We start from the raw sequence: 24,657 nt of genomic DNA, 5'->3' as shown, positions 1-24,657 counted from the left end.
GAGGTGCCAGTCTGGCAGCTGGGAGAGCCCAGGGCTTTCTGAAAATCCCCCTTCCAGACCCAAAATACGCCCCCGGTCCTGGTTGTGTTCTCCATCACCTGCCCTGCCCACACACCTTCCTGTGGGCCGGGTGGTGGCATGTCCCGTGTCCTGCCTGCAGGACACAGCCCCCCTGTGCCCCCCGGAGGCTGGGCAGGGAAGGGGCCGGACAGTGGGATGCGCGATTTTACCACGACATCCAAAGCCTTGCAGCCGCAGCACCGCGTGCTGTGCCTGCCACAGGGAGCATTTCGGTCATTCCTAAGTGTCCCGCCCAGGTATTTCTGCCCAGGCACCACCCGGAGCTCACCTGCCCTTTCAGCCCTGCCCGTGCTTTCCTGCAGGATCATTATTTGCTCGGTTTTACTTGGAATTTCGGACGAGCCCTCCCCGAGCTGAGGACGGAGCTGCTCCGAGTGCGCTCCCCGCAGAGCAGTCCTGGAACATCTTGGCTTTATTACGCCCCGATTAGAGCCTGTTGCGCTGCGGGCGGACTCGCTCGCCCAGCCCCGGCTCCCTGCAGTAGCCGGGCACTGCCAGCGCCGGGGAGAAGGCAGCACGGAGCTCCCAGCCGCTGGAATTGCCTCTGAAGTGGCCAGGAAAAACTGTGGCATTTGGGTGGAAATAATTGGTAGGTTAATTCCCGGGGCTCTCCCACCACCCTGCAAGGAGGGCAGGTGGTGAGGGGGAGCAGGGGGAGAAGCTGCCGGCTCAGGGAAGGGTTTGGGATGTGCTCTCACAGCCCTGCCCTGTTCTTGCCCAGACCCCCCAAAACCAGAGCAGCTGTGCCGGGGAGGCAGAGGCAGGGAAAGGCAGTGCCAGGGGGGCACAGAGCGAGTACAAGACCACCGGGACTCGCTGCCCATCGCCTGGGGGTGTGGAGGGGTGGGTGAGACAGGTCACTGGTGAATCCCTGCTGGGTGCCATGTCCCCCACCCCTATGGACTGTGAGACCCAGGTGGAATGGGGTGAACTGAGGACAGTCCCAAGACTGCCACGGTTCCAGAGCTTCTCCGTGGTATCTGTTTGGGTTTAACGGGCTGCAGATGTCTGTCTGTTTTTCTGTCTGTCTGTCTGTCTGAGGCCACAGTGTGTGTGCCCAGAGTGGCTCCCATGAGCCAGGGCAGGGACAGGGACATGGTGCTGGGCACGTCCCGCCTTGGACACTCTTGGCCAGGGGTGTGTCTCTGGGTCTGGGTGACAAGGGACCTTTTTGGGTCCCTCTGCTTGCTCCAGCAATGTGGGCAATGCCACCACAGCAGGCTGGGCCGGCTGAGGGCACACGAGGGGCGGGTGGCAGTGACCTCGTGGGCAGTGGCAGCGCCTTCATCCTCATCCTCCCTAGATTTTCTCAGGTAGAACTGTGAGGCAGGATCATGGGGGCGGCTGGCAGGACCCCCACAGCTTTGCTCCCCATTCTCCATCCCCCTGCAGCTTTCCCAGGCTGGTGAGGAGCAGAGCACATGCCCATTCCCAAACAATGGGCCCGCTTCCGTGCAGGAAGCAAGGTCGGATTTGTTCTCCCTGCTTTGCCCCCTCCGGCCAGTTCTAAAGGGGCCAAGCCATTGTCTGAACCATTTCCATGACTCAGTCCCCAGTATCCTGCGATCCAGGGGACTCTCAGCCAGCACAAAGCTCCGGTGGCAGCGGCACCGCGGGCTCCGGGCAGGGCGGGGGGCTTGGGAAAAGGAAGGTGAGCGCTGGCTGTGCCTTTCCCCTCCGTGCCCCTGCTACTGGAGGCAGCGGGATCTTTGCCCCCACCAGCTTTCCTGGTCCCTCCACCCATTGTCCCGGCTTCCTTCTGCTGAGGGAAGCACAAAGGGTTGCAGTGGGAGCAGTCGTGGTTCCTCACCGAGGTACGGCCAGGTGGGGAGAGACAGAGCAGGAGCTGAGCAGGTCCCGTGTGACCCCCCCAGGGAAGGACAGGGACTGTCTCTGTGCCATCATCTCCATCCTGGCACCTTGTGCCCCTGGTCCTGGGGGTGTCCAGCAGGTCCTGAAGATGTCCAGCAGGGCCTGGGGATGCCCTGCACATCCTGGGGAATGCCTTACACATCCTGGGAATGCCCTGCACATCCTGGGGAATGCCTTACACATCCTGGGGGATGCTCTGCACATCCTGGGAATGCCCTGCACATCCCAGGGATGCCCTGCACATCCTGGGAATGCCCTGCACATCCTGGGGCCGCTCCCTGGGTCCTGGGCTTCCTCGCAGGGAGGTGGAGAGAAGGAGCTGTGGATGGAGTTGGGGTGGCTCGAAGGAGGACATGGAGAGGAGCAGAGCCAGGATAGGGACAGGACTCGTGGATCAGGGGTGGTGACACCTGGGGATGGACACTTGGGCTGCCACCTCCTGGCACTGGGAGGTGCTGCCAGACCCATAGTGCTGGTGGCACGTGGGGGGACCTGCCAGCCAGGGATGGCCACTGGGGACACTGGGGACACTGGGACAGGGAGGAAGGAAAGGAAAGTGAAAGTCCGTGGCTGCTGCTCCGGCCTGGCTGTTGCCATGACGACCCGAACAAAGCTCCCGTTCCCTCTTTTTTGGCTCACTTGGGCAGGTCCTCGGCCCCTTTGTTAATTGTTTCCCTGTCCAGTTTGGGGGTTGCTCCTCCTGCCTCCTCCTGCCCCTGGAGCAGCTCCGGGGCCTTGCCAGGGCAGCAGGAGCCTGGGGGGCACATGGAGGTCGCTTGGCCCCCAATAACCATCTCCTTCTGTGACCTCTTGAGGTGTTGTCCCAAGTCAGGGGTGACAGAGAGGGACTGGTGGCTCCAGGGGCACACGAGGCTGCCTGCACTGCCCATGCAAGGGGTGGCACTGGGAGAACCAGTCCCCCCAGCTGGGGAGGGGGCTCAGGGGGGTTGTGAAGGAGCTGCCTTTGTGTCCTGCCCTGCTGCATGTTTGGTACTTGCTGTATGACCCCAGGAATGCTGGGTCCTCTCTGGGCCTCGGTCTCTCCATCTGTGAAGTGGGAACGTGTATCACGGAGCTCCTTTAGCTTTTGGGGTCTGGGGGTGAGGCCCATTCAGCATCTTTCGTGTTTAATCCTCTGGGTGAAGATTCCAGCTGGGAAGCTCTCCCAGGTCACTTCTTGCCTGGCTCTGCCCAGCTCTGCTCCTGCCCCTGTGATGGGAATGGGGCGAGGGGAGGCTGTGTTGGGGTGGCTGTGGGGTGAGGGTGCCCAAACGCCCCCAGAACACCCGTGGCAGTGTGTGGTGTGGGGGAGCTGTGAGTCCCAGGAGCTCCATCTCTTCTCTTTCTCCTGGGTGAAAACAATGTTTGGAGAAAAGAAATTCCCAGGGAAGAAAATAACGGTGTGGGGGAGGAAACAGCTCCGAGTCAATGGGAACTTTCCCGGTTGGTGAAACATAAACAGTCCTTCCATGTTGACATAACATTTCAGAGACTTCATTGCAGAAAAAAGACTGTTTGTCAACATTCATCTGCCCAACCCACCCCCTCTCGCTCCAGCTGCACCGGTTGGATCAGACTGAGGCGTTTTTTCCCTTGGGAAGGTGGGTGATGGCATTCCCAGCGGAGCCGCCGGTGGGACGAGGAGCGTGGGGTGCTGGATGTGGGGCACAGGGTGAGCTCTTGAGCAGGCCAGGGCAGCAAAGGCCCTGACAGGGGGGGGAGCAAAGTGGTTTGGTGGCATTCAGTGCAACTTTAAGGATGATTTAGTGACGGATTTGAGGCGGTGACGTTCACACACCACCCTCAGTTCACACACACGCAGGCGGAACACGTGCACACCTATTTCTAGGTGTGGAAAGGCACCTCTCCAAAATTCCCTTCATCAAATCCCTGGCTTCCCAACAGGCAAAGGCTGCACCTTGAGGGGCCTGGGGATGTGTGGGGGGTACTGCCAGCACTGGTCCTTTGAGTGTCACAGACCTGAGGGTCCGGGAGCTCCGGGAGGCTCCGAGGTGCTGCTGCAGCTGCTGGGCACGGGTGAGCTCCGAGGGCCTCACCCTGCACTGCTGCTCCTGGGGTTGTGACATGATTGATTCGGGGCATCAGGAAGTTTCCATCCTGGCCATAACCCAAGCTGGTGACCACTGGGCTGGGAAGGATTCCCAAAGTGCAGCGACAATGGTACCGTTCCACTCGGGCTCCAGCTCACAATGGTGCTGCTCCGCTCGGGCCGCGATCCAGGGAGAGGCTTTGCCAAGGCCACGGAGGAAAGTGGCTCATCCTTTGTTTCCCACCTTGGCTGGGCAGGTGATGTTTCCGATTGTTCCCACCTTCACCACGAAAGGGCTCCAGGTGTGGTCGGGGAGTGTTTCATGGCCCAGCTGGGCAGTCAAGGGCGAGGGCTCGGTCGGGGCTCACCAGGAGCTCCCGAGATCCTGGAGCAGGGAAAGGGGCTGGGGGGATGAACCGAGCAAAAGCTTGGGGTGATGTGGGAAGGAGCTGCTGGAGGCCGGGCTTTGGGGTCTGTCTCTTGGCGTGTTGGGGTTTTGGGACCCCCCTGGGGCTGTGGACTGTTCTCTTTGCAAGCCAGGCACTGCTCCATCCCTGGCTGGGAGCTGGGGGGGGGAGGATCGTTCCCTGCTCGGACCGGGGCGCTGGGGGGTCTCACGGTGTCTCACAGGACTCCTCCGAGTCCTGTCTCAGTTTTGCAGGGGTCTCAGCCCCTCCACAGGACTCCAGGGCAGAGCATGGGAGCAGCGCGGGGCTCCAGGCGGTGTCACACGTGGGTTCCCCGGCGGGGCAGGGGGTCCCGAGGGGAGGGGACGGGGCAGAGGGGCCGCCCCGGAGCCGGCTGCTGGCTGGCTGGACCGCTGTCCCTCCTCCTCCTCCCCTTCCCCTCCTCCTCCTCCTTCTCCTCCTCCTCCTGCTCCTCGCTCCCTCTCTCCGCCCGGCGCCGGGGCAGCTCCCACCGGAGGCGCTGGGGACATGGGGCGGACCTGAACCGGGAGAGGCGGTGGCGGAGCCCCCACCGGCACCGGCGGCAGAACCGGCACCGGCGGCAGCACCGGCAGCACGGGCGGCGGCGGGACCGGGCACTGCGCGGCAGCGCCGGCGGAGCCGTGAGTATGGCCGGGGGCACGGCCGGGGGCACGGCCGGGGGGCACCGACAGGGCCCCGGGGTGACGAGCATCCTCCGGGGTCGCGGTCCTCGACCCCGGTTGGGCTGAGCGGGGCTGGGAGGGATAGCCTGGGAGAAGCCCCTTCCCCCCCCCCCAGAAAAAAAAAAAAAACAACAAACCCTTTGCTTGAACAGGAGAAGGAAAAAGGGGAAGCGGGGGCGCAGGGTCCGTCCCCCGCACAGCCCCGTCCCCGCTGCAAAGTTCGGGGGCTGCAAACTCTCCTCCGAGACCCCCGTGCGGGGCGAGGGGACCGCGGCAGGAAAGGGGTTAATCCACGGGCACCCCCCGGGACCCCCGTTCCACCCCTCAGGGAGGTTTCTCGCCCCATCCCACTGGTGACCGCGGCTCCGGGTGGGACCCGTCCCCTTCTGGGTGCTCTGGGCCGGGGGCAGCGGGGGGCAGGCGGGCAGCCCCCCAGACGCGGTTTTGGGGGGTCACAGCGCGGTGTGCACGGACAGACGGACGCGCGGCGCTGGCGCAGACACGGCGGGCGCGGGGCCGCGCACACGCGCGTGTCCGCGGGGCTGGGGGCTGTTTGCGCCGGCAGGCGGGGGGCATGGCCCGGGGTCGGGGTCTCTGCACCTCGTCCCCATCCTTGTCCCGTTCCTCATCCCCATCCCTGACGCCGGTCCCTCATCCCCATCCCTCTGTCCCCCCGCGGGACTGAGGACACCCTCGTGCCCCGCCGGGCATCTCCCACCGCCCCCCCAGGTGCGCCCGGCGGGGACGGAGGGGCCCTGTGGGGGTTCAGGATGGCTCCAGCCGGCCCTGCGGAGCCGGGATCCGGCCAGGAAAACTTGGTCTGTGCCGCTCACGGATGTTTTGCTGGTCGGAGAGCGACTGAGGTTGTTCTAACAAACCGCAGCCACACCGTCGCGACAGCGCACGGCCGGAGAGAGGGGCTGGGAGCGGGGATGAACCTTGTCACCGCTGTCGCCACTTCCCCATCAGCCATGGCGGGTCCTCCGAGCCGCGTGTCCCACCCGGCCGGGCCGGGTTGGGGTCTCGGGGGGGCGAAGCTGCTGCGCAGCGGAGCCCTCCCGGCAGCGGGACTTGGTGCCGAGGGGTCCTGGGGTGGCTGGCGGGGCTGTGGGTGCAGGTATGGAGGGGTTTGGGGGGTTTCAGTATAAACCTCGGCTCAGGGAGCAGCTGGGAGACCTCATCGGGGACCTCCGCAGTCAAACACCAAAGTTAGTGGCGGAAGAGAAAACCAGGAGCTGCGTCTCCCAGGGAGCCGTAAAGGAGAGGGTTTAGTGCGAAACGCGCAAATAAACACAAAGCTTTGCTTCTTTCCACCTCTGCCTAGTGATTTCCAGGGTTTTGGTGCCAGGGAGGGATGATGCTGCCCAGGAAAAATTACAGACCGTGGCCGTGTATTGTTCGAGTCTCAGTTACATCTTGTGAAGTACCTTCAGCACAGAAAACACTTGACTTCCAAAGCAAACCTGGAGTAATAGATTTTAGGAGTGAAAAAGGACCATTAGCTCAGCTAATGTGATTTTCTCCATAGCACAGAGCAGATAATGTCCCTCCGTTACTCTCCTATTGAGCCAATAACTCGTGTTTGTAATTCATCCAATTTCCTTTTAGTTCAATTTAATTTTGCACAGAATCCCTTCTGTTGACACTGATACAGTACTTTTTCTCTCTTCTTTTTGAAAGCCTGCGATTTCAGAGGCTTTGTGTTAAAAATAGCAGCTGTCCTTTGACAAACGTGGGCAGGCTAAAGACAGTTTTTCTAAATCATTTGCAAGTGACACATTTTCACCAGCATCTCCCTCCGTGCTGGTTATTTGTTTCCCTCCCGTGGCAGAGCAGCTGCCCTTGGCATCTGAGCTGTCACCTCACCAAATCCCTTCGGAGCAGACAAATAGGTAGGAGCAGAGACCCCAAATTTTTCGAAAATCCCTTTCCCTCTCCTGGTGCCTTCAGGCAGCTCAGCTCCTCCTGCGGTGCTTTTTTTTTACCCCGGCCAAGCCAGAGCGCCCAAACCGCCCCACCCCGCCGAAATCCCTCTTGCAGCGAAGTTTGTTCCAGGCGGGGTGTGACATGTCCTGGGGGGAATAGCTGGACTTTTTGTCTCCCTGCCGCGATGTCCATTTTCCGCGGGGGTGCCGGGGGAGCTGTGCCCTGGCACGTCGGGACGGGGGAGATGGAGCAGCTCGTAAACTTGTTATGTGCTGCAGGGGGTTTAATTTCGTTGATGGGCTGCAGAGGAAGGGTTTGTCTCTCCGTGCAGGGGAGCACAGTAAATCTACTCTTTCAGTGGGTTTATTTTTGTATTTGGTGCTTGGTGGGGTCTCCTGAGCCCGTCTGGAGCTGAGACTCGCTGGGGCTGAGGAGTCGTTGGGAACCTGTGAGCAGGTCGGGGTGAAGGGGGGCTCTGGGAGCTGCCAGAGGTGTGTTTTGCACCCCCCAGGTGAGTGTTCTGGGGAGACATGGTGGGGAGTCCATCCCTGCTGCTCTGGGGGTTGGTGAGTGCCACCAGCACTGGGGTGAGGGTCAGAGAAGTGTCCCTGAGCAGAGAGAGCACCCCTGGGCCCACAGGGGCTGCTGCTGCAGGAACTGGAAGTTTGCTGGTGAGCAGATGAGGTGGCAGAGTGAGTCCCTGTGGGATACAGTGGGACACTGGGCCAGCTGGGTCCCCACTGCTGTCCCAGCCCTCCATGTGCTCGGTGCAGCCAGGGATGCTCAGGAATCCTCAGGGATCCCCTCGGGCAAACAAACAAACGGCCCAAACAAACTTGGACGGGTGTTGCTGTGGTGCTGGTGTCACAGCAGCTCGGCTTTTTGGGGGTCTCTCACCACTGACCCAGTGGATCTGGGGGGTCGTGGACCCTCGGGGTGGGCAGAGCCCGTAAGCCCACGGCCCGCGGCCTCTTGCCACACGAGCGGGTGGGCCCCGCTTTGTCCGGCTCCGTGTTCCTGCTTGCTCCAGCTTTATCCCATTGTAAACACCTCGGGAGTGTTTTGTGCCGGGCTGGCTTTGTGTGTGCACGTGGAGCTGCAGAAATCCAAAAAGCTTTTCTCACCCAGGGACCACCTTTCAGCGCCGTGGGGACGCGCTGTGGCTGCCGGGGCCGCTCCGCTCGGCTTTTACACCCTGCGAGTTCCCAGCCGTGCCAGCAAAATGCACTCTGCCCGTTTTCCTAAATGAATACCTTTATTGGAACAAAATAATCCCCTCACAGGCAGGGCAGTCGCTACCTAGAGCCCGTGATGCCGTGGAGGAGCCGGCTGCCCTCTTTTGTTCTCTCCCGCGGCCGCGGAGCAGGACCAGGGATGAGAGATTTTCATTTCACGGAATCACAGAGTCACTTAGGCTGGAAAAGGCCTTGGAGATCATCACTAACCAGCACTGTCAAGGCCGCCACCCTCAGCTAGAAAAAAGTGAGGGGTCAAAGCAGCTTCTTTTTGTGAGTCTGAGGGCGGCTGGGTCTGGCAGCGGGGCTGGCGGAGGACATGGGGTTGATGGAGGGGCTGAGGGGGCTCAGAGGGAGCTGGGGGGATCAGAGCTGATGATGGAAGAGCTGAGTGGATAAGGGCTGAGGATGGAGGAGCTCGGGGATGATGGAGGAGCTGGACTGGGGGCTGATGGAAGAACTGGGGGGGCTCAGGAGGAGCTGAGGGGCTCCAGGCTGATGATGGAGGAGCTGGAGGGCCCAGGGCTGATGGAGGGGCTGGGGGGATCAGGGCTGGTGGAGGAGCTGAGCTCAGCAGGAGGGAGAGCCCAGAAAGAGCCCCGGGGTCGGGCGTTCCCCGGCTGGGGGTCCCCTGCAGCATCGTGGCCACCCCTGACCAGCCAGGGCTGGGCTCTCCTGGGCTCTGCTGCTTTATTTCTCACAAACTTTGTGGCGTTTTTGGTTTCATTGCACTGCAGGGAGGAAGATTTGGGCCACTGAGAAGTTTTGTATGATGCATCATTAATTTCCACCCCATTTTAACCCAGTAGAGAACACGCAGAAGGGAAATAAATTAGTGCAGCTTGTGACAGTCCTGCTGGAAAATGTGCCTGTGCCTTTGCCCCATCCTGTGCCTTTTGGGGAGCAACTTCAGGAGTGGAATGTGCTCCCTTGGGTAGAGCAGCCGTGCCCTGGGAGCTCCCCATGGCTGGGTGCTGCTGGTGCTGGGCTGAGAAGTGCGTGGGCTCCTCTGGCACGAGGAAACTTGGCAGCGTCCAAGGCATCAACTTTTGGAAAATTTTCTGCTGCTTGGAAGCCCTCCTGCCTTCCCTCTCTCCCTCCCACTCCGTGTCCACCTGCTCCAGGACCACATGTCCCGAGCTGGAACCGCTCCAGCCCTGAACAAGGGCTCTGCTGAAACAGCCTCAGCCCCTTCGCCCCCGAACACCCCACCAGCCCCCTGGACCCCAAATGTCTCTGCAGCTGCTTTGAGCTCAGATCTGTTGTTTTCCGAGGGAAAAGCTTCTCCTGTGAGCACTGCACTGGGGGGAAGCTCCTGTCCCTGCCTCCTGTCCCGCAGCCCTTCAGCCAAAGAATGCGAATCAGGAGATGGGTCTGAAATGTTTGAAATTCTGACTCTCCATAATTTAATGCTCCATTAGCAGCCAGGACTGCTCCAGGCATGTGACTGTTATAAAAGATGCAGGCGGGTGGCCGGGCAGCCTCCTGCCACCTACCCCGGGTGCCTTATGAGAGAGGGACAAGATAATTTGGCTCATCATTAAAGTCACCTGAAGACCCCTGAGAGCTCCCACCAGCCCTGGCCAAAACCTGCTGGCCCCAGTTATTGTTATTTTACTCCTGCCTGGTGAAGGCGCCTCGTGGCTGTTCGTCCCTGGGCAGAAAGAGAAAAAGGTATAAATTAAATATAGCAAAGAGAATCGAAAGAGCACGAGGCAGCAGCGAGCCCAGCGGGGCATTTGACCCTCTTTGCCTGTACAAAATGGGGTTATCAGGAGCTGGAGACTCACAGGGGAAGGAGGAGAAGGTGCAGAAGTTGGTGGGTAGAGATTCATGGTGGTGTTTCCACTGCGGTGCCGGGGCTGCGGCCGCCCCAACGCTGCCACCCAAAACTAGAGGTCTTTGGGCATAGAAGTCAACCTGTGCTGTTCAGTGGGGCTGGAAGGGCTGAGCATGGGCAGGTGATGTGATGGTAGGAGAGCAGGGACGGAGCAGGGGCATTTCCCAGCAGAGATGAGACGTTTCCTGGCACGCGTGGCACAACAGTCCCCTCGGCGCTGTCACCGCGTCACGGGTGTCTGGCTGGCTGTGGGTTTGCAGTGAGCAGCCTTCATCCCCTGCAGTCCTCCTCCCTTGTTCTGGCTGGGTGTTCTGGGTCCAGTTTGCAGCCTTGGTCGGAGAGGACGGGGCCGAGGTCTGTAGAGGGGCTGGCACTGGTCACCCCTGGTGTGCCCACAGTGGGGACGTGGGGCAGCAGGAACTGGGGACCACCCAGGGAGGTGAGGGGTGTGAGGAGTGTAGGAGGTGGGCAGGAAGGTCATTCCTCCCCCCAGCAGCCCCTCTGGGTCACCTGCTGAGAGCTGATGTGGGAAGGGTTTAGAAAACCCTCTGCCCTAGCCCAGGGTGGTAGCCCTGCTTGCTGCCTGCTGCCTGCTGCCTGCCCACGAGGGCAGGGCGTAGGGGAATGCCAGAGCCAGGGGAATGCCAGAGCCCAGGCTTATCTTTTGTCTGGAACAATGGAGGGCTTGGCCCTATTGTTCTCATTTCACGCCCAGCGGAAAGCGGGTCCCCTGGGGCAGAGGCTTGCACGGGAGCGTGCCTGGCTGCAGGAGGGGATTTATGGGCAGGGACAGGCAGGGGCAGGCAGGGCTGGCGAGGATGGGCGAGTACGGCAGGCTCTCCCCAGCCAAGCTGTGCTGAGTGGCCCTGCGTGGGGGCTGCTGCCCGTGGGAAGCTCTGCCAGTGAGTTCCCCACAGGGAGACCCTTTCCTGCTTGTTTTTCTTGTGACACGTGGATTTTAGGAACGGGTTATTTTGGGGCAGATCCCCAGCGCTGTGCAGTGCAGGCTGGAGGACCCATCTGTACCTGTGCAGGCTGGGCAGAGCAGAGCAGAATTTACTTTCCTTGGAGGCTCTTGGGCTCGGATTTGGGTTCCCAAGTGCTGCACTGGCCTCTGGGCTCCCGTGCCTGGTCCTTCCCGCTGCATTTCCTCAGGTCCTCAGGTCCATCCTGGGGGCTGGGTTGGGGAACACACATTTTCTGTGTGAGGTTTGTGTGTCTGTGTGTTTTCAAGCTGGTCCTGGGGGCTGGGCACCAGGGGAACAGGCACCAGGGGTCCTGGGAGTGCCTGGAGCCAACTGTGCCCATGGCACAGTCGGGATGCAAAGCACAGCCCCACAGCCCCTCACAGCCTCCTCCCTTCATTTAGGGGGGCAAAGCGGGGCTGACCCCCTTCCCTGTGGGCTCCCAGTGCCATCTGCACGGCTCCAGCAGCCACATGTGACCTCACCAGGGTGGCATGAAGTGCCTCCGGTGCCTTTTGTTGTCCCCGTGGTGCCGCAGCAGTGAGGGGCAGCACAGTGGGGTGTGGGAGCTGCCTGTTCCTGCCTGTTCCTGCCGGGAGCACAGCAGGACCTGGGGTCTGGAGCTGCCAAAGCCCCTCGCTGGAGGCTCAGGGACCTGGGGGAAATCGGGATAGAGCAAGGGGGGGATGGCACAGGTGCCACCAGGCACAAAGAGCCCCTTGTGTGCTGTGGGACACGGGGAGCCCCGGGCTGGCTGGGGGCAGTTGGACACCCCCTCCCAAACGGGGAGGGCTGGCAGCTTCCTGCTGGTGCTCCTTGTCTGTGCTGGGGTTTTGTTGTGCGACAGGAACTACCCCTATGGGTCAGTAAAGCCTTGTACCCAAATCTCTCTGCTCCCCCAGGGGAAAGGAGCTGGGTGGGAACTGCATTTCTTGGGATTTAGTTCCTCCAAATCCATAGGGCAGAGGAGAGATGAGGTGCAAACCCGGCCCGGCGGGGTGGTCTCGGTTTGGAGGTCGCTGCTGTTGGATCCCTTGGGTGCTGCAGCAGGATGGGTGATGGTCCCCTACCCCAGAGCCCGAGGTCTCTCCTGGTAGTGATAAAAATGATAAAAACAGCTCCTGCTCCTTCGTGCAGCTTCTCTTGTGAACGTGAGACGAGGCGATGCCGCTCTCAGCTGCTGCTGCCACCGGATGCTCTGGTTCAGCCGAGGGGGGATGAGCTGAATCCGCACCCCAAATCACCCTAAAACACCACCAAAACAACCATGGCTGAGGGGGGGAAGTCAAGCCAGAAGCCTTTTTCTCGGGGGTCTCCACCAGCCCCATCCAGCCCCGACTCCAGGGAGCCGAAGCCCAGCGGGGCAGAGCCAGGGCTGCCTTGGTGAGGGGGATGGTTTGGGGCAGGGGGGGTTTGGGGCAGGTGATGAACAGCCACTGGCCCCCAGCAGCCGTCCCTCAGGCTGCCTTCTCCTTCAGGGGTTGATGAAGGCCCTCGTGGGGCAGCTCCTGACACACCAGCAGAAAAATCTGCTGCTGGAATGTGAAGCAGCACCAGCAGCTGGAGCTCCCCATGCCCTGAATTTGGGCAGCAGCAGCTGAGGGGGCGAGTGGCTCCACGGAGCCTCTGTCCCTCCATGTCCCTCCATGTCCCAGCACGTGGCAGCTCAGGCACAAGGATCTGGTTATTGCAGCTCAGAATCCCAAACAAAGGTGCCCCCGAAGGTTTCCGGGGCACTGGTGTCTGTGGGATGTGGAGCAGAAGCACAGCCCCATGATTTTTGGGTGCCACTTGTGAGGGGCACCAGGGCTGGCTCTGAGCATCCTTTGGTGCTCACGTGTGCTCCCGGCTCTCCTGGGAAACACAAGATGGGATTGCCCCCCACAAATGGGAGCCTGGAAGAATAAGGACTTTAGTGGAAGGTGTCAAATGGCACGAGAAGCTCTGGGGTGGGGGGTTATGGACGGACCTGGGGCTGAAATAGCAGCAGGTCCTGCGTGTGCCCAACACCACCTATGGATGCCCTTGGGGTGGCGAATGGAAAAAGGGTTTGGAAAGCTCTTCCCTCCCAGCAGCCCCGACCGGGAGGCGCAGGGCAGGTCGTGGCGAGGTGGGTGAGCCCCGTGTTGGTCTTTTTTTCTGAGCAGGAGAGGAAAAGGGTCAGATGTCTTCGCTCTCCGTCATGCGATAGGAAAGTATTGTTTGCGGAGCAGCGAGTCAGCCGTGCCCCCCGCTCTGCCTGGAAACGCTGAGTGAGTGAAATTACACAAAAACGACACCGAGATCGGCCTCCCTGATAAGCCCGAGGGCCGCTCTGGGGTGAGGGGAGGGCAGGAACCGTGAAGGAAAGGAGGGAGACGCTCTGCCCACCACCCCTCACCACCACCACCCCTCACCGTGCCAGGGTCACCGCGCCAGGGTCACTGCACCAGGGTGAGTGAGCTGTCCCCATCCTTCTCCTCCTGGCTCTGCTGGCCTCCTGCACCCCAGGAAGATCTTCCTTTTATTTCTCTGGGTTTGCTGATTTTTGAAATTTCTCGCCCAGAATTGATCGACTGGTGCAAACTGGGGAGTGGGGAGATGGAAGGGGGCGGCGCGCTGGGGTGGTTGGAGGGGGTTTGGGAGCCGTCCCAAGGATCTCTGCTGGATTCCAGGGATCTGGCAGCTCCCCTGACCACCCACCACCCCTCTGTGGGCACTGGTGGAACTGTGGGGCTGATCCCACTGTGGGGCTGATCCCACTGTGGGGCTGATCCAGCCCCCCGGGTGCTGGGTGCAAAGGCTCGGGGTCCACCAGCCAGCCAGGTTTTGCTGCTGATCTTTGCATCCAAAACTTCTTTTAAAAATTGTTTCTGATGCGGAAAAAAAAAAAAAAAGGAAAGAAAGAGTAAACACCCATTTTCCAGGGTGCCAGGCTGCCCCTGCATCTTCCCTCCTTAATCTGCTCTGATGTTTCTGGGTTTCCTTGGCTTGTAATGCAGGGAAGGTGGGAAGGGCAGAGGAAAAGGGATGCACGAAGAAGGAGGGCTCTGGAAATGTGGAGATTGAGGGGGGTTGTGCTTTTCCCTGGAGGTTCAGACCTGCAGGGAACGGGATTTTCTGGGAGGGGGATTTTCTGGGAGGGGGGATTTTCTGGGAGGGGAGGATTTTCTGGGAAGGAGAGTTTGTGCTTTCAGCACTTCTCCCCCCTCACCCCTGCCCACGCTGCCGCTCAAATCCCAGCAGAACACTCCTTCTGCTGGACACCCCCTTTCCCTAAGGATCCTTTCAGCCACATGACCCTCCCTGGACACAAACCCATCCACCCACAGAGCTGGGGGGGCAGTGCAGGGAGTGTTTTCCCCATGGATACGCCTCGTGGAGTGGAAGGACAAACCCAAACCGCCCTGCAGACCGTCTGGTCCCCAGGCCAGGAAACGGGAATGACCGGCGCGGTCCCGGCCGGCACGGGGGCTGTCCTGGGATTGTTCCTGTGCCGCCTTCCCCGGGGCTTTGCACGCTCTTAAATAATCCCAGCGCCGAGGAGTTTCCTCCGCTTCCCCGATGAGATCATTCCCTGGCCAATAAATCCCGCGGCCGGGAAGTTCCACCTGAGGTTCAGTCGGATTTTTTTTTTCCCCCCTCCCTATTTAAAGCCTCCCTATCACTCATCCCAGCAAAAGGAAAAACGTGTTTGGGTCGTGGCTGTGAAGGCGGTGGCCCCGGGCCAGGGGAAAGGATCCAGATGCCTCTTTGTATTTGATTTTATTTGGATAGTTATGAACCCGCTGGCTGGGTTTTGTCCGTGTCCTGACGCAGCCAGGCTGCTGGGAGGCAGCATCCCTGGATTTTGGGTTGTGGAGGAAAGCCCTTGTGTTCAGGGGAATGTGTGCAGGGAGAGGCTGAGGAATCCTGGGGTCTCCTGGGGTCCACAGGTGATGGAGGACATGGAGCATCCCTGGTGCAGGACATGGAGCATCCCATTAAACAACCCAGATCCTCCTCCTCCCCCTGCCACAGCCTGAGAATTCCTCCCTTCCTCCCTGCCTTGCACCGAAGTGAATTTAGTGATTGATAGGGGGTTATTTTCCCCTCTCCCCTCAAGTTTTGAAAAGCAGGATTGATTGGATTCCCCCCCAAACCTCTGGAGTTTCCTCTGCTGGCTGCATCAGGGAGAAAGGCATCTCATCAGCAGTGCTGGGTATGGCCTGGAGGCCTTTGGAGGAGGCAGGTTGGGCTTTTGGGGATAGAATTAGTAAATGCTGGTTGTCGTTGCTTTAGGGTTAAATCTTGCAAGCGCTGTGTGGCAATAGGAGACCTGTGTGGCTGCTTTTCATCTTGGCAGATGGAAAATTGATGCTCCCCCGCACCCCCAAAATCCATAACGTGTCAGTGCTGAGGCTGAGGCACCTCTTCCGGGGGTGAAGGGGGAGAGATCCCCCCTATGGGGGTACCAGGATGGGGGTCCCACGGCCCTGGAGAGGGGATTGATGGGATGTTGGGGTGCTCAGGGCGGCACATGCAGAGGGGTGACCCCCCTGCTCCTTCCTGTACCGGCCGTTCCCGGGAGTTTCCACGATGCCAGTGCCCTCCCCGTGGTGTCACCGCTGTGCCCTGACCCCGTGGAGACGTTTCCGGAGGCCGTTATCCTTTGGGGGGAGAGAAATTCCTTCAGGGAACTGCTGGTGGATGGAGGTTGGACAAAGCCCCGTCTGTTTTGTGTGGGCAGAGGGAAACCCCAGCCCCTGCTCACGCCAGAGCTTTTCCCACAGGACCCCAGGTCTCGCCGGGGTGGAGAGGGACGCTTGGGGTCTCTCTGGGGTGGTGATTATCCATTGGATACTGCTGGGCAGGACACGCCAGGCAGTTCACATGGGCACTTCCCACTGCCCCTCTGCCCCTTGGGGCATCACCCTCCCCAAAATCCCCCCCTGCCCACCGAAGGTCTCCCTTCTCAGCGCAGGTTTTGCAGCTTTTCCGGCCCCCTGAGCTCTCGGCAGCCTCCGGGCAGAGGGAGGTTGTGGCTTTCCGTGGGAGCGCCGTGGGCAGGTGAGATGTTGTGAACATGTGGGGACGGGGAGAGCGCTGGCCCCCAAAATTCAGAGCGTTTCCGCCGCCGCCGCAGCAGCGCCCTGGTTTGTGGGGCAGCAGCAGGGTGGGGACACGGCCCTGCCAGGGAACACGTGTCCGTCCGGGACACGAGGAGATGTGGCTCTCACGTGGTGGTGGCATTGCTGGAGCTGAAAATGCTCAGCACCCTGATGCCTTTTGGGTTTAAAACCTGCGCTTTCAGAAGCAACCCCGGCGTCTGACACTGCGTGGTCCAAGTCCCCCGTGGATGGATGGTGGGATGCTCTGCATCCCTGGGGAGGGATGGCAGCCCCGTGAACTTCCCCCTGGCAGGGACAGTGGCCATCCCTGGCCATCCCTGCCCGGGGATGGGGGAGGAAACCATCCATTCTTTTATGTGCGAAGGGGACGCCGGGCGGAAACGCTTGGAAAGGGCCCCGAAAGGACATTCCAAGTCTGGCAGGAAAGCAGCCCCGTTCGTCTGGCAGGAGATGGGCCATTGTCTGTGCCGGTGGCCGGCCGGGATTCCTCGGGTCCTGCTTGGAAGAAGAAAACGTCCCGTGTGTGTCTTATTTTTTCCTCTGCCCCCTCTCCCGGGGGTCGGGGGTGCTGCACGTGGCCGATGTGTGAGCGCTGCCAGTGTTGATGTCTTTGCTCCTCTGGCGTTTCCTCCTCAGGCTTTTGGCCTGTGTTTGCCCCTGGCTGGGTTGGTTACCTGGGCCAGGGGCTGCTGGGATGGGTGGGGTTTTGGGTTTTTTTTGGGATGATGTTGGGAACCACGCTGGGCTCCTGAAGGGAAGAGCCGCCGTAACCCACGAACTGAGAACTTCGTGCTGTAACTGGGAGGGAGGAAAGCAAAAGCCCCAAGAGCCTGGTCAACCTGATGGGCAGGTGAGGGCAAAAATCCCCAAAATCTGGGCAGCCCAGCTCCCCCAGCCAGTTATCCCAGTCCTGCCGTGCGTGGGCAGGGTGGGGGTTTGCTGGCACCTCGTTCCCCCCGGCCTTTGGAGCTGTTCTGCTCCACACAAACGGGGCCGATAGGATCAGGGCTGGCTGGCAGGCAGGAAGGGTGGCTCGGCCACCCGGAGAATTGCAGGACGTGCTGTTCAGGGGTGCGAATGGGGAGAGAAAGGCTGTTGCCCTCCCGAAAATCTTGGATTTGCTGGGCTGGAATTTGGAGGCAAGGTGGGCAGTGCAGCCCTCCAAGGCACTGTGTGGGGAGGAAGCAGCCCAGTGGGTCCATCCCTGAGGGCTCTTGGCTCCTGAGTGGGGCTCTTTGGGTCCTCCAGGCTGGTCCTTCACATCCCAATTCCATTCCCTCCCTTCCCCTCCACCCCACATTAAATGGGGAACATTAAAGGTGAAGATATTCTGTTTTTAGTCCCGGTGCCAAGGCGATTGTTCCCTCCCTTTTGTGTGCCCCAGGCAGCCCCGGAGCCCACACCTGAGCCCTGGGCACAGGCACCAGCCTGGAACGAGATAACGGGGCATTTTCTCCTTTTTCCCTTTTTTTTTTCTGTTCGACAGACCGTATAATAAATCCTCAATGAGGCCTCTTTCAAACAGGGCCCTATTAAAGCACTGGCCCCATTTTAAGAGTAAACTTCCAGTGGCACCGGGAGGTTAAACACAGTGGGAATGTGACCTGCTGGAGGGTGGGACGGGGCTCTGTGCCTGTCCCAAACCGAAGGCGTCACTCGGTGCCGTGACACTGATGCTGCTGCCCCTTTGCTCAGGCAGCATCCCAGCCCTGAGGAGGGAGAGAAGGGGTAGAGTGAGCAGGGATTTTTGCCTTTAAAACCCCCAACAAGCCTGGAGGGAGGGAGCGGCCGCGCTCTCACACCTGAGGGTCCGAGGCAGGAAAGCCCCCAGGGCGAGATGCTGCAGCCACGCCTGGTTTTCCCCACCTGTAGCACATCCAGAGCAGCCTCCTGAGACAAATCCCACCCTGGGCACAGCTCCCTGTTGGCCGCCTGCCACCACCTCGTGCCGTGCCCGGTCCCTGCCGGGGCGGGCGCTGGGTTTTGGGGGCCCGAGGTGGGCCGGGGGCAGGAAGGGGAGGCGAAGGCGGTGCCGCAGGATGCGGCAGCCCCCGGGCCATGCCGGGCTGGAGGAAGCCCCCGGGGCCGGCAGAGGTTTGTTCAGCGGAGGGCAAGGGAACTGAGATTAAAAAAAGCCCCGCTAAGATCAGAAAGGCTGGCGCGCACAGTGCCCTATTGTGGAGCTGTCACACTTCCCTTTACTTTATTGCTTTTGTCCAACACCCCATTGTTCCACTTCCTTTTGTCCCCTATTCACAGCCCTGGCTTTTCATTACCCAGCCGGCCTTGTTGTTTTCATTTCTTTTGTTTGAAGTTCCTGAGAGGAAGGTTTTATTTTCAGCGGTTTGATTAATTCGCAGCTTGAGCTGGGCTTTGTTTGTTATGTAATTGCTGCCCTGAGCCCGGCTCAGCCCCCCTCCATCCCAGTTTGCACCCCCAAACTGGGTTCAGGGTCTCCTGATCATCCAGGGGGCTGTGGGAGGGCGAGAGGGTCCTGGTTTTAGGGTGCCAGCCCCCAGGCAGGATGCCATCCCCATCCCACCTCGGCAGCCCCTGTGGTCCCACAGCCCAGCTCCTGGCAGTGGCCGATGTAAATCCCTTCCTTAACAGCCTCCTTTTCCCATTATTCCTGCCTGAAAGGAGAGCTTTGGGAGGGTAGTGCTTGTTCCCATTCTTGCTGTGTGGTGTGAGGGTTGGTGGCCCCGAGAAGGCGAATTCACGTGGGCACTGCCCCGTGCACAGGGCTGGTCCCGGCGTGCCTGGCACTCACTCGGATACCACCCCGACAGCCTCGGAGGGTCCAGAGAGCTGGGGCTTTGCAAGGAACTGTGGCATGTTTTTGGGCCAGACCCCACTGAATACCAGCTCTGGCTGTGCTTGGGGTCCCCTGGGGTGTCACATCACCCCCATAACACCCCTCCATCACCTCGGCAGTGCCCATCGGGCAGCACTGGGAGTTGGATTGGCACCCACGGCCGTGCTGGGGAGGTCAGGGGGAGCAGTCCCAGGCCCAGCCCCTTGCCCTGGCCGGGGCTCAGCCGGTCCCAGCTCTGTGCTGTGCCGGGGACTCCCGGAGGAGCAGCTCTGGTGGCCGTCCCAGCCATTGTTCAGCAGGACCAGGATTTCCATTTCCCGTCGGAGCGGGAAACCTGCCCGCTGTCCCACTGGCTTTCTAGGCACGGCTCCTGGTTCAGGGAGGGGGAACCCGGGCACCCTGGGGTGCTGGAGCGGGTCTGGCACAGGTCTCTGTCATGGTGAGCCTTGGGTTGCCCCGTGCCAGCTGCTGGGGGAAGCACGAAGGCACGTGCTCCTGTTATCCCTCAGTCCCGGACCTCCGGGTTCTCCTCTTCAGGGATTTGTTGCTCCACTCCCTTCACAGCCCAAAGTGTGAAGGCTTTGGTTTTATCCCTGGGTTTTGGGCCCCAAATCTGCAAAAACCTGAGCTTGGGAAGCTTCAGGAACAAGAGCTCAGCTGTGGGTGGCAGAAAGCAGGAGCGCTGTGGGTGGAGAAGCAGCACTGTGGGGCACCCCAGCGTGGGGCCAGGCTGGGAAAGGGGTGTCCATGTCCAGGGGTGCCCCTGGCTCTGCTGATGGCTCTGTCACCCCGCAGGATGTCCATGAGGAGCCCTGTTTCCCCCCACCTGGAGCTGGATGGAGCGGGCAGCATGGTGAACTGCACCATCAAGACGGAGGAGAAGAAGGAGGGCGGTTACGAGTCCCCTCCAGGGGCTGCCCCCAGCGCCGAGCCCCGTCCCAACGACCCCCCAGGGCCACCACCGAGGGACAGCACTGACCCCCAGGCCCTGCCACAGGTGGGTCCCATGGCTGTGACAAACAGGGTCCTGGCTGAGATTCCGCAGAGCCCCGTGGGCATCTCTGCTCTGGAGCTGGGCTCCATCCCCTGGCAGAGGGGGGGCTGTTTCCCTGGGCAGTTATTCCTCATCTTGAGGAATCCAAGCTGAAACCTGAAGCTCCCCCAAAGCTTTTCTGGCTGCTATTGATGCTCGTGGGTCAGCACTGGGGTTTGAGCATTTCACCTTTGACGTGGAGCCCCCCACACCCACCTCCAGATGTGCTTCAACCCTTCAGCCTCCCTTTTGCATTGCTCTTGGGTTTTCCCTGCCCCTGACCAGCAGCCTGAGCTCTCCCACTCCCTGTGGTGTCTTCTGAGGGGAAAAGAGCTCAGAGGAGCTGGACAGGATGAACAAATTGTAGAAAACTCCAGCAAACAAGTCGTTAGGGTGTGAAGAGCAGCGCTGCTCTCAACCCGGGCAGGGGGAATGTGCCTGGTAGAGTGTGTTCGAGCCGGGCTGGCTCTGAGCATCCCACCGGCCCAGAACCTCCTGCCTGGACAGCTGGGGATGCCCCTGTCCGTGGGAGCAGTGCCCAGCGAGCTGTGTGTGCCGCAGGAGTCCCGCTCTCCGGCCGGGGATGTGCCCGAGCCCCGGCGCTCCGCCTTCGAGCCCGCCGGCAGCGGCCAGGACAAGCTGGACTTCAACAGGAACCTGAAGGAGGGTAAGAAAGGTTCATGAGTGGCCTCTTGGGGTCCCCTCCCGGCTCCCTTCAGGCTTCCTGGTATTTTTCCAAAAGTGCGGGGTGAGAGGAACCACCCCCTGTCGTTCGGAGCCGTGGGCTGTGCTCACCTGGTTGTCCTTCTCCTCTCCCTCTCCCTGCTCCCCCAACCCTGCTCCCCCAACACGGACAGTGATGCCAACCATCGAGAAGTTGCTGTCCAGTGACTGGAAGGAGCGGCTGCTGGGCCGAAACTCCGCCGAGTCCAAGGAAGTGAAAGGTGAGGTCTGTCCCCAGCCACCCACCTGCACCACCTCCCTCCTGCGCCCCGTGCCTGGACTGCAGACACAGCATTTCCCACCTTAGCAGGAGGGGAAATGTCTGTATTTTGTGTGGGTTTGGTCGGGTTTAATTTGATATTGTTGGGGTGAGCATTTCTGGTGGTAACTCGCCTCTGAGTGCACAGAGGGGGTGGTTCAGCACATGATCTCTCTGCCTCTCACTCATTAGACATTCCCTGGCCACGTCTCCTACCGTGGTGGAATCAGGGGCAGTGGGACTTCTCTGCCTGCCCAGAAACCCCCCTATTTTCTGTGCCCACCCCAAAGAGTCCCCATCTTGCTCCTTGGTGCTGGCAGGACGAGGGTTGAAAGGAGATGGGAATTGCACCCCTTAAACAATCAAACCACACGGGGCCCTTCTCACCCAACGGTGCTGCCAACACCCTTCGCCCTCTGCAATCCCCAAATCTCAGCCACTTGTTCTTTCCCAGGAACCCAGGAGAGCCTGGCAGAGAAGGAGCTCCAGCTCCTTGTCATGATCAACCAGCTGTCCACGCTGCGGGACCAGCTGCTGACGGCCCACTCGGAGCAGAAGAACATGGCCACGATGCTCTTCGAGAAGCAGCAGCAGCAGATGGAGCTGGCACGGCAGCAGCAAGAGCAGGTGGGCTCGGGGGACCACCCATCCCTTTGGGGATCCCTTTGGGATCCGCTGGATGTGGGTGCAGGACCAGGACAAGGACCATTAGACCCCCCTGGGAATGCTGGGGAGTGGTTTTGGCCTTGGGGGCAGTGGGATTTCTGCCTGCCCAGAAACCCTCCTATTTTCTGTGCCCATCCCAAAGGACAAGGGTCGAAGGAGATGGGAATTGTGCTCCTTAAAATAATTAAACCACACTGGCTCCTTCCTGACTGTGCCCACTGTGCTCCTTGGACACCTTTTTTTCTTCTCCCATGGCCTGTGCAGTGCTGAGGGCAGGGGAACAGCCCTGTCACACCTCAGGGTGGGGGGACACATCCCTCCCAGCCCACTTCTCTCCCTGTGCCCCTCGAGGTGGCCCAGGGGCAGCTCAGCCCCTCCTCCTGCCCTCCCCACAGCCCTTGGACCCTCCACAGACCCCTTGTCTCCCTTTTGGTGGTGATGGGTGTCTCGTCCTGGGCTGGAGCCCAGCTCAGCAGTGTCATTGCTGTCACTGACCCCCACTGTCCCCTCCACCAGATCGCCAAGCAGCAGCAGCAGCTCATCCAGCAGCAGCACAAAATCAACCTGTTGCAGCAGCAGATCCAGGTAAAGGCAGGGGACACCTCCCCACGTCCCCTTCCCCGTGTCCCCCTTCCCGTGCCGGAGGATTGCAACCTCCTCACATCCTTGTGTCCCCTCCTGGGTCCCAGCGAGGGGACGTCACCCTCCTGCAGTGTCCCACAGCGGTTCTCTGGTCTCTCTGCTCCTCTCCCCTCCAGCAGGTCAACATGCCCTACGTGATGATTCCTGCCTTCACCCCCAGCCACCAGCCCCTCCCCGTCACCCCCGACTCCCAGCTGGCACTGCCCATCCAGCCCATCCCCTGCAAACCAGGTGAGAGGGGTCCCCTGGGGCTGCCCCAGCCCTGCGGGGTGGCCTTGGCCCCCAGCCCACCTCCCTCACCCCCCAACCCTGTCCCTCTGCTCCCCACAGTGGATTACCCGGTGCAGCTGCTGCACAGCCCCCCTCCTCCCACGCTGAAGAGACCCGCCGGCCCGGGCCACCTCCAGATGCAGGTACAGCCCCAAAGCACCTCCACGCCCCGGGCTGGGGGGTTTGGGGGCTGTGCTTCACCCCCCACCCCCTCCTCTGCCACAGGAGACCTCGCAGCCGCTGAACCTGACGGCCAAACCCAAAGGTTCCGACCTCCCCAGTGCCTCCAGTTCGCCCAGTTTGAAGATGGGCGGCTGCCAGTCCCTCACGCCGAGCCATGGGGCCACCAGGGACCTGCAGACCAGCCCGTCCAACCTGCCTCTGGGTGGGTTCACCGATGGGTGCTCCCGTGCCCTCCCCTGGTCACTTTTGGGGACAAGTGACCCCCCTGCTCCCAGGGGCACCTCCTCCCCGGGGTGACCTGGGTGGCTGCTCTGTGCCACCCCTCGGGGCACGGCGGTGTCAGCCGGGGTGGGATGGGTGCTCTGGGGGCAGTTTGGAGGAGCGGGTGCTGGTGCTGATGGGTGCCCGTGCCGGTGTCCTGCCAGGGTTCCTGGGCGAAGGCGATGCCATCACCAAAGCCATCCACGACGCGCGGCAGCTGCTGCACGGCCACGGCGCAGCCATGGAGGGGTCGCTGGGCAACCCCTACCGCAAGGTGAGGGTCACCCGAGGGGTGGCCACTGTCCCCTCTCCAGCCCCGCTGTCACTGGGGTCCATCCGTGGGCAGGTTCCCTGGCTGGGAGCTGCTCCCTGACCGCGCTGTCCCGCAGGAGCACGTCGGGATCGATTCCTCCCCGGTGAAGGAGCGGATGGAGGAGCCCCCCGCCCACCGGCTGGACGAGGCGCTGCTGACCTGTGAGATGGACGGTAAGGACGGCCCAGAGCACTGCAGGGACCCCGCACAGGCTCCTTCCTCTGAGCCCCGACCTCATCCGGGGTCTCCCTCGCAGGCTCCCGGCACTTCCCCGAGTCCAGGAACAACAACCACATCAAGCGGCCCATGAACGCCTTCATGGTGTGGGCCAAGGACGAGAGGAGGAAGATCCTGCAGGCCTTCCCGGACATGCACAACTCCAGCATCAGCAAGATCCTGGGTGAGTGCTGGGGGGCTGGGGCAGGACCTCCGCTGCACCCCCACGGGGGGATGGACACAAGAGTTAGATGACTGGGAGTTGTTCCCTGGACATCTCCAGCCCAACAGGACTCCTAAGTCCCATCAGGATGCTCAAGGCTGTGCCCTGTTGACACTTGAGCATCTCGAAGGATGTTGTGGCTCTCGCAGCTCCTCCAGCTCCCTCCCAAGCTGGTCCAGCTCCAGCCTCCCAGGTGCTGAGCCGAGGGGATCAATCCCTGGGGAAGGTCAGGGTTGTTGAACACTGTTCCAGTGTTCCTGGAGGGCTGACTGTGGCCTGAGGCTCCCACCGGCTGTAAATCCAGGTGCTGTTTGCACACAGGGAGTGGTACCAATGACTGGCATTAATTAATTGGTGCTGTGGCGGGTCCATCCCAGCCGGGAGCCAGGGTCCCGTCCCTCGGGCAGGGCGTTAAGGACATTCCCACTTCCCTCCACGCAGGTTCCCGCTGGAAATCCATGTCCAACCAGGAGAAGCAGCCGTACTACGAGGAGCAGGCGCGGCTGAGCCGGCAGCACCTGGAGAAATACCCCGACTACAAGTACAAGCCCCGACCCAAACGGACCTGCATCGTGGAGGGGAAGCGGCTGCGCGTGGGCGAGTACAAGGCGCTGATGAGGAACCGGCGGCAGGACGCCAGGCAGGGCTACGTGATGGGGTAGGGACCCTCAACAGGGAGGGAGATTTATGGGGTAAAGACCCCTCACCAGGCAGGGCTACGTGATGGGGTAGGGACCCTCAACAGGGAGGGAGATTTATGGGGTAAAGACCCCTCACCAGGCAGGGCTACGTGATGGGGTAGGGACCCTCAACAGGGAGGGAGATTTATGGGGTAAAGACCCCTCACCAGGCAGGGCTACGTGATGGGGTAGGGACCCCTCAG

General features: G+C 61.1%; 1 protein-coding gene across 1 annotated transcript in view; it reads left to right on the top strand.

Annotated features, from left to right (window-relative positions):
- The first annotated feature begins 6,954 nt into the window (after positions 1-6,954).
- Positions 6,955-24,657, top strand: part of SOX13 (SRY-box 13) — an 18,744-nt gene continuing 1,041 nt past the window's right edge. The window contains exons 1-14 of the mRNA XM_017832103.1: positions 6,955-7,006; positions 13,228-13,332; positions 19,781-19,982; positions 20,580-20,685; positions 20,876-20,962; positions 21,455-21,627; positions 22,183-22,251; positions 22,425-22,539; positions 22,639-22,721; positions 22,804-22,963; positions 23,187-23,296; positions 23,412-23,508; positions 23,592-23,735; positions 24,216-24,432. Of these exons, the coding sequence (XP_017687592.1) occupies positions 19,782-19,982; positions 20,580-20,685; positions 20,876-20,962; positions 21,455-21,627; positions 22,183-22,251; positions 22,425-22,539; positions 22,639-22,721; positions 22,804-22,963; positions 23,187-23,296; positions 23,412-23,508; positions 23,592-23,735; positions 24,216-24,432 (1,562 nt within the window). The 5' untranslated portion in view covers positions 6,955-7,006; positions 13,228-13,332; position 19,781. The remainder of the gene's footprint in view (positions 7,007-13,227; positions 13,333-19,780; positions 19,983-20,579; positions 20,686-20,875; positions 20,963-21,454; positions 21,628-22,182; positions 22,252-22,424; positions 22,540-22,638; positions 22,722-22,803; positions 22,964-23,186; positions 23,297-23,411; positions 23,509-23,591; positions 23,736-24,215; positions 24,433-24,657) is intronic.

Source organism: Lepidothrix coronata, unplaced genomic scaffold, assembly GCF_001604755.1.
Source record: "Lepidothrix coronata isolate B3197 unplaced genomic scaffold, Lepidothrix_coronata-1.0 Scaffold199, whole genome shotgun sequence".
Taxonomy (NCBI): domain Eukaryota; kingdom Metazoa; phylum Chordata; class Aves; order Passeriformes; family Pipridae; genus Lepidothrix; species Lepidothrix coronata.
This window is presented reverse-complemented; position numbering and strand designations above follow the sequence as displayed.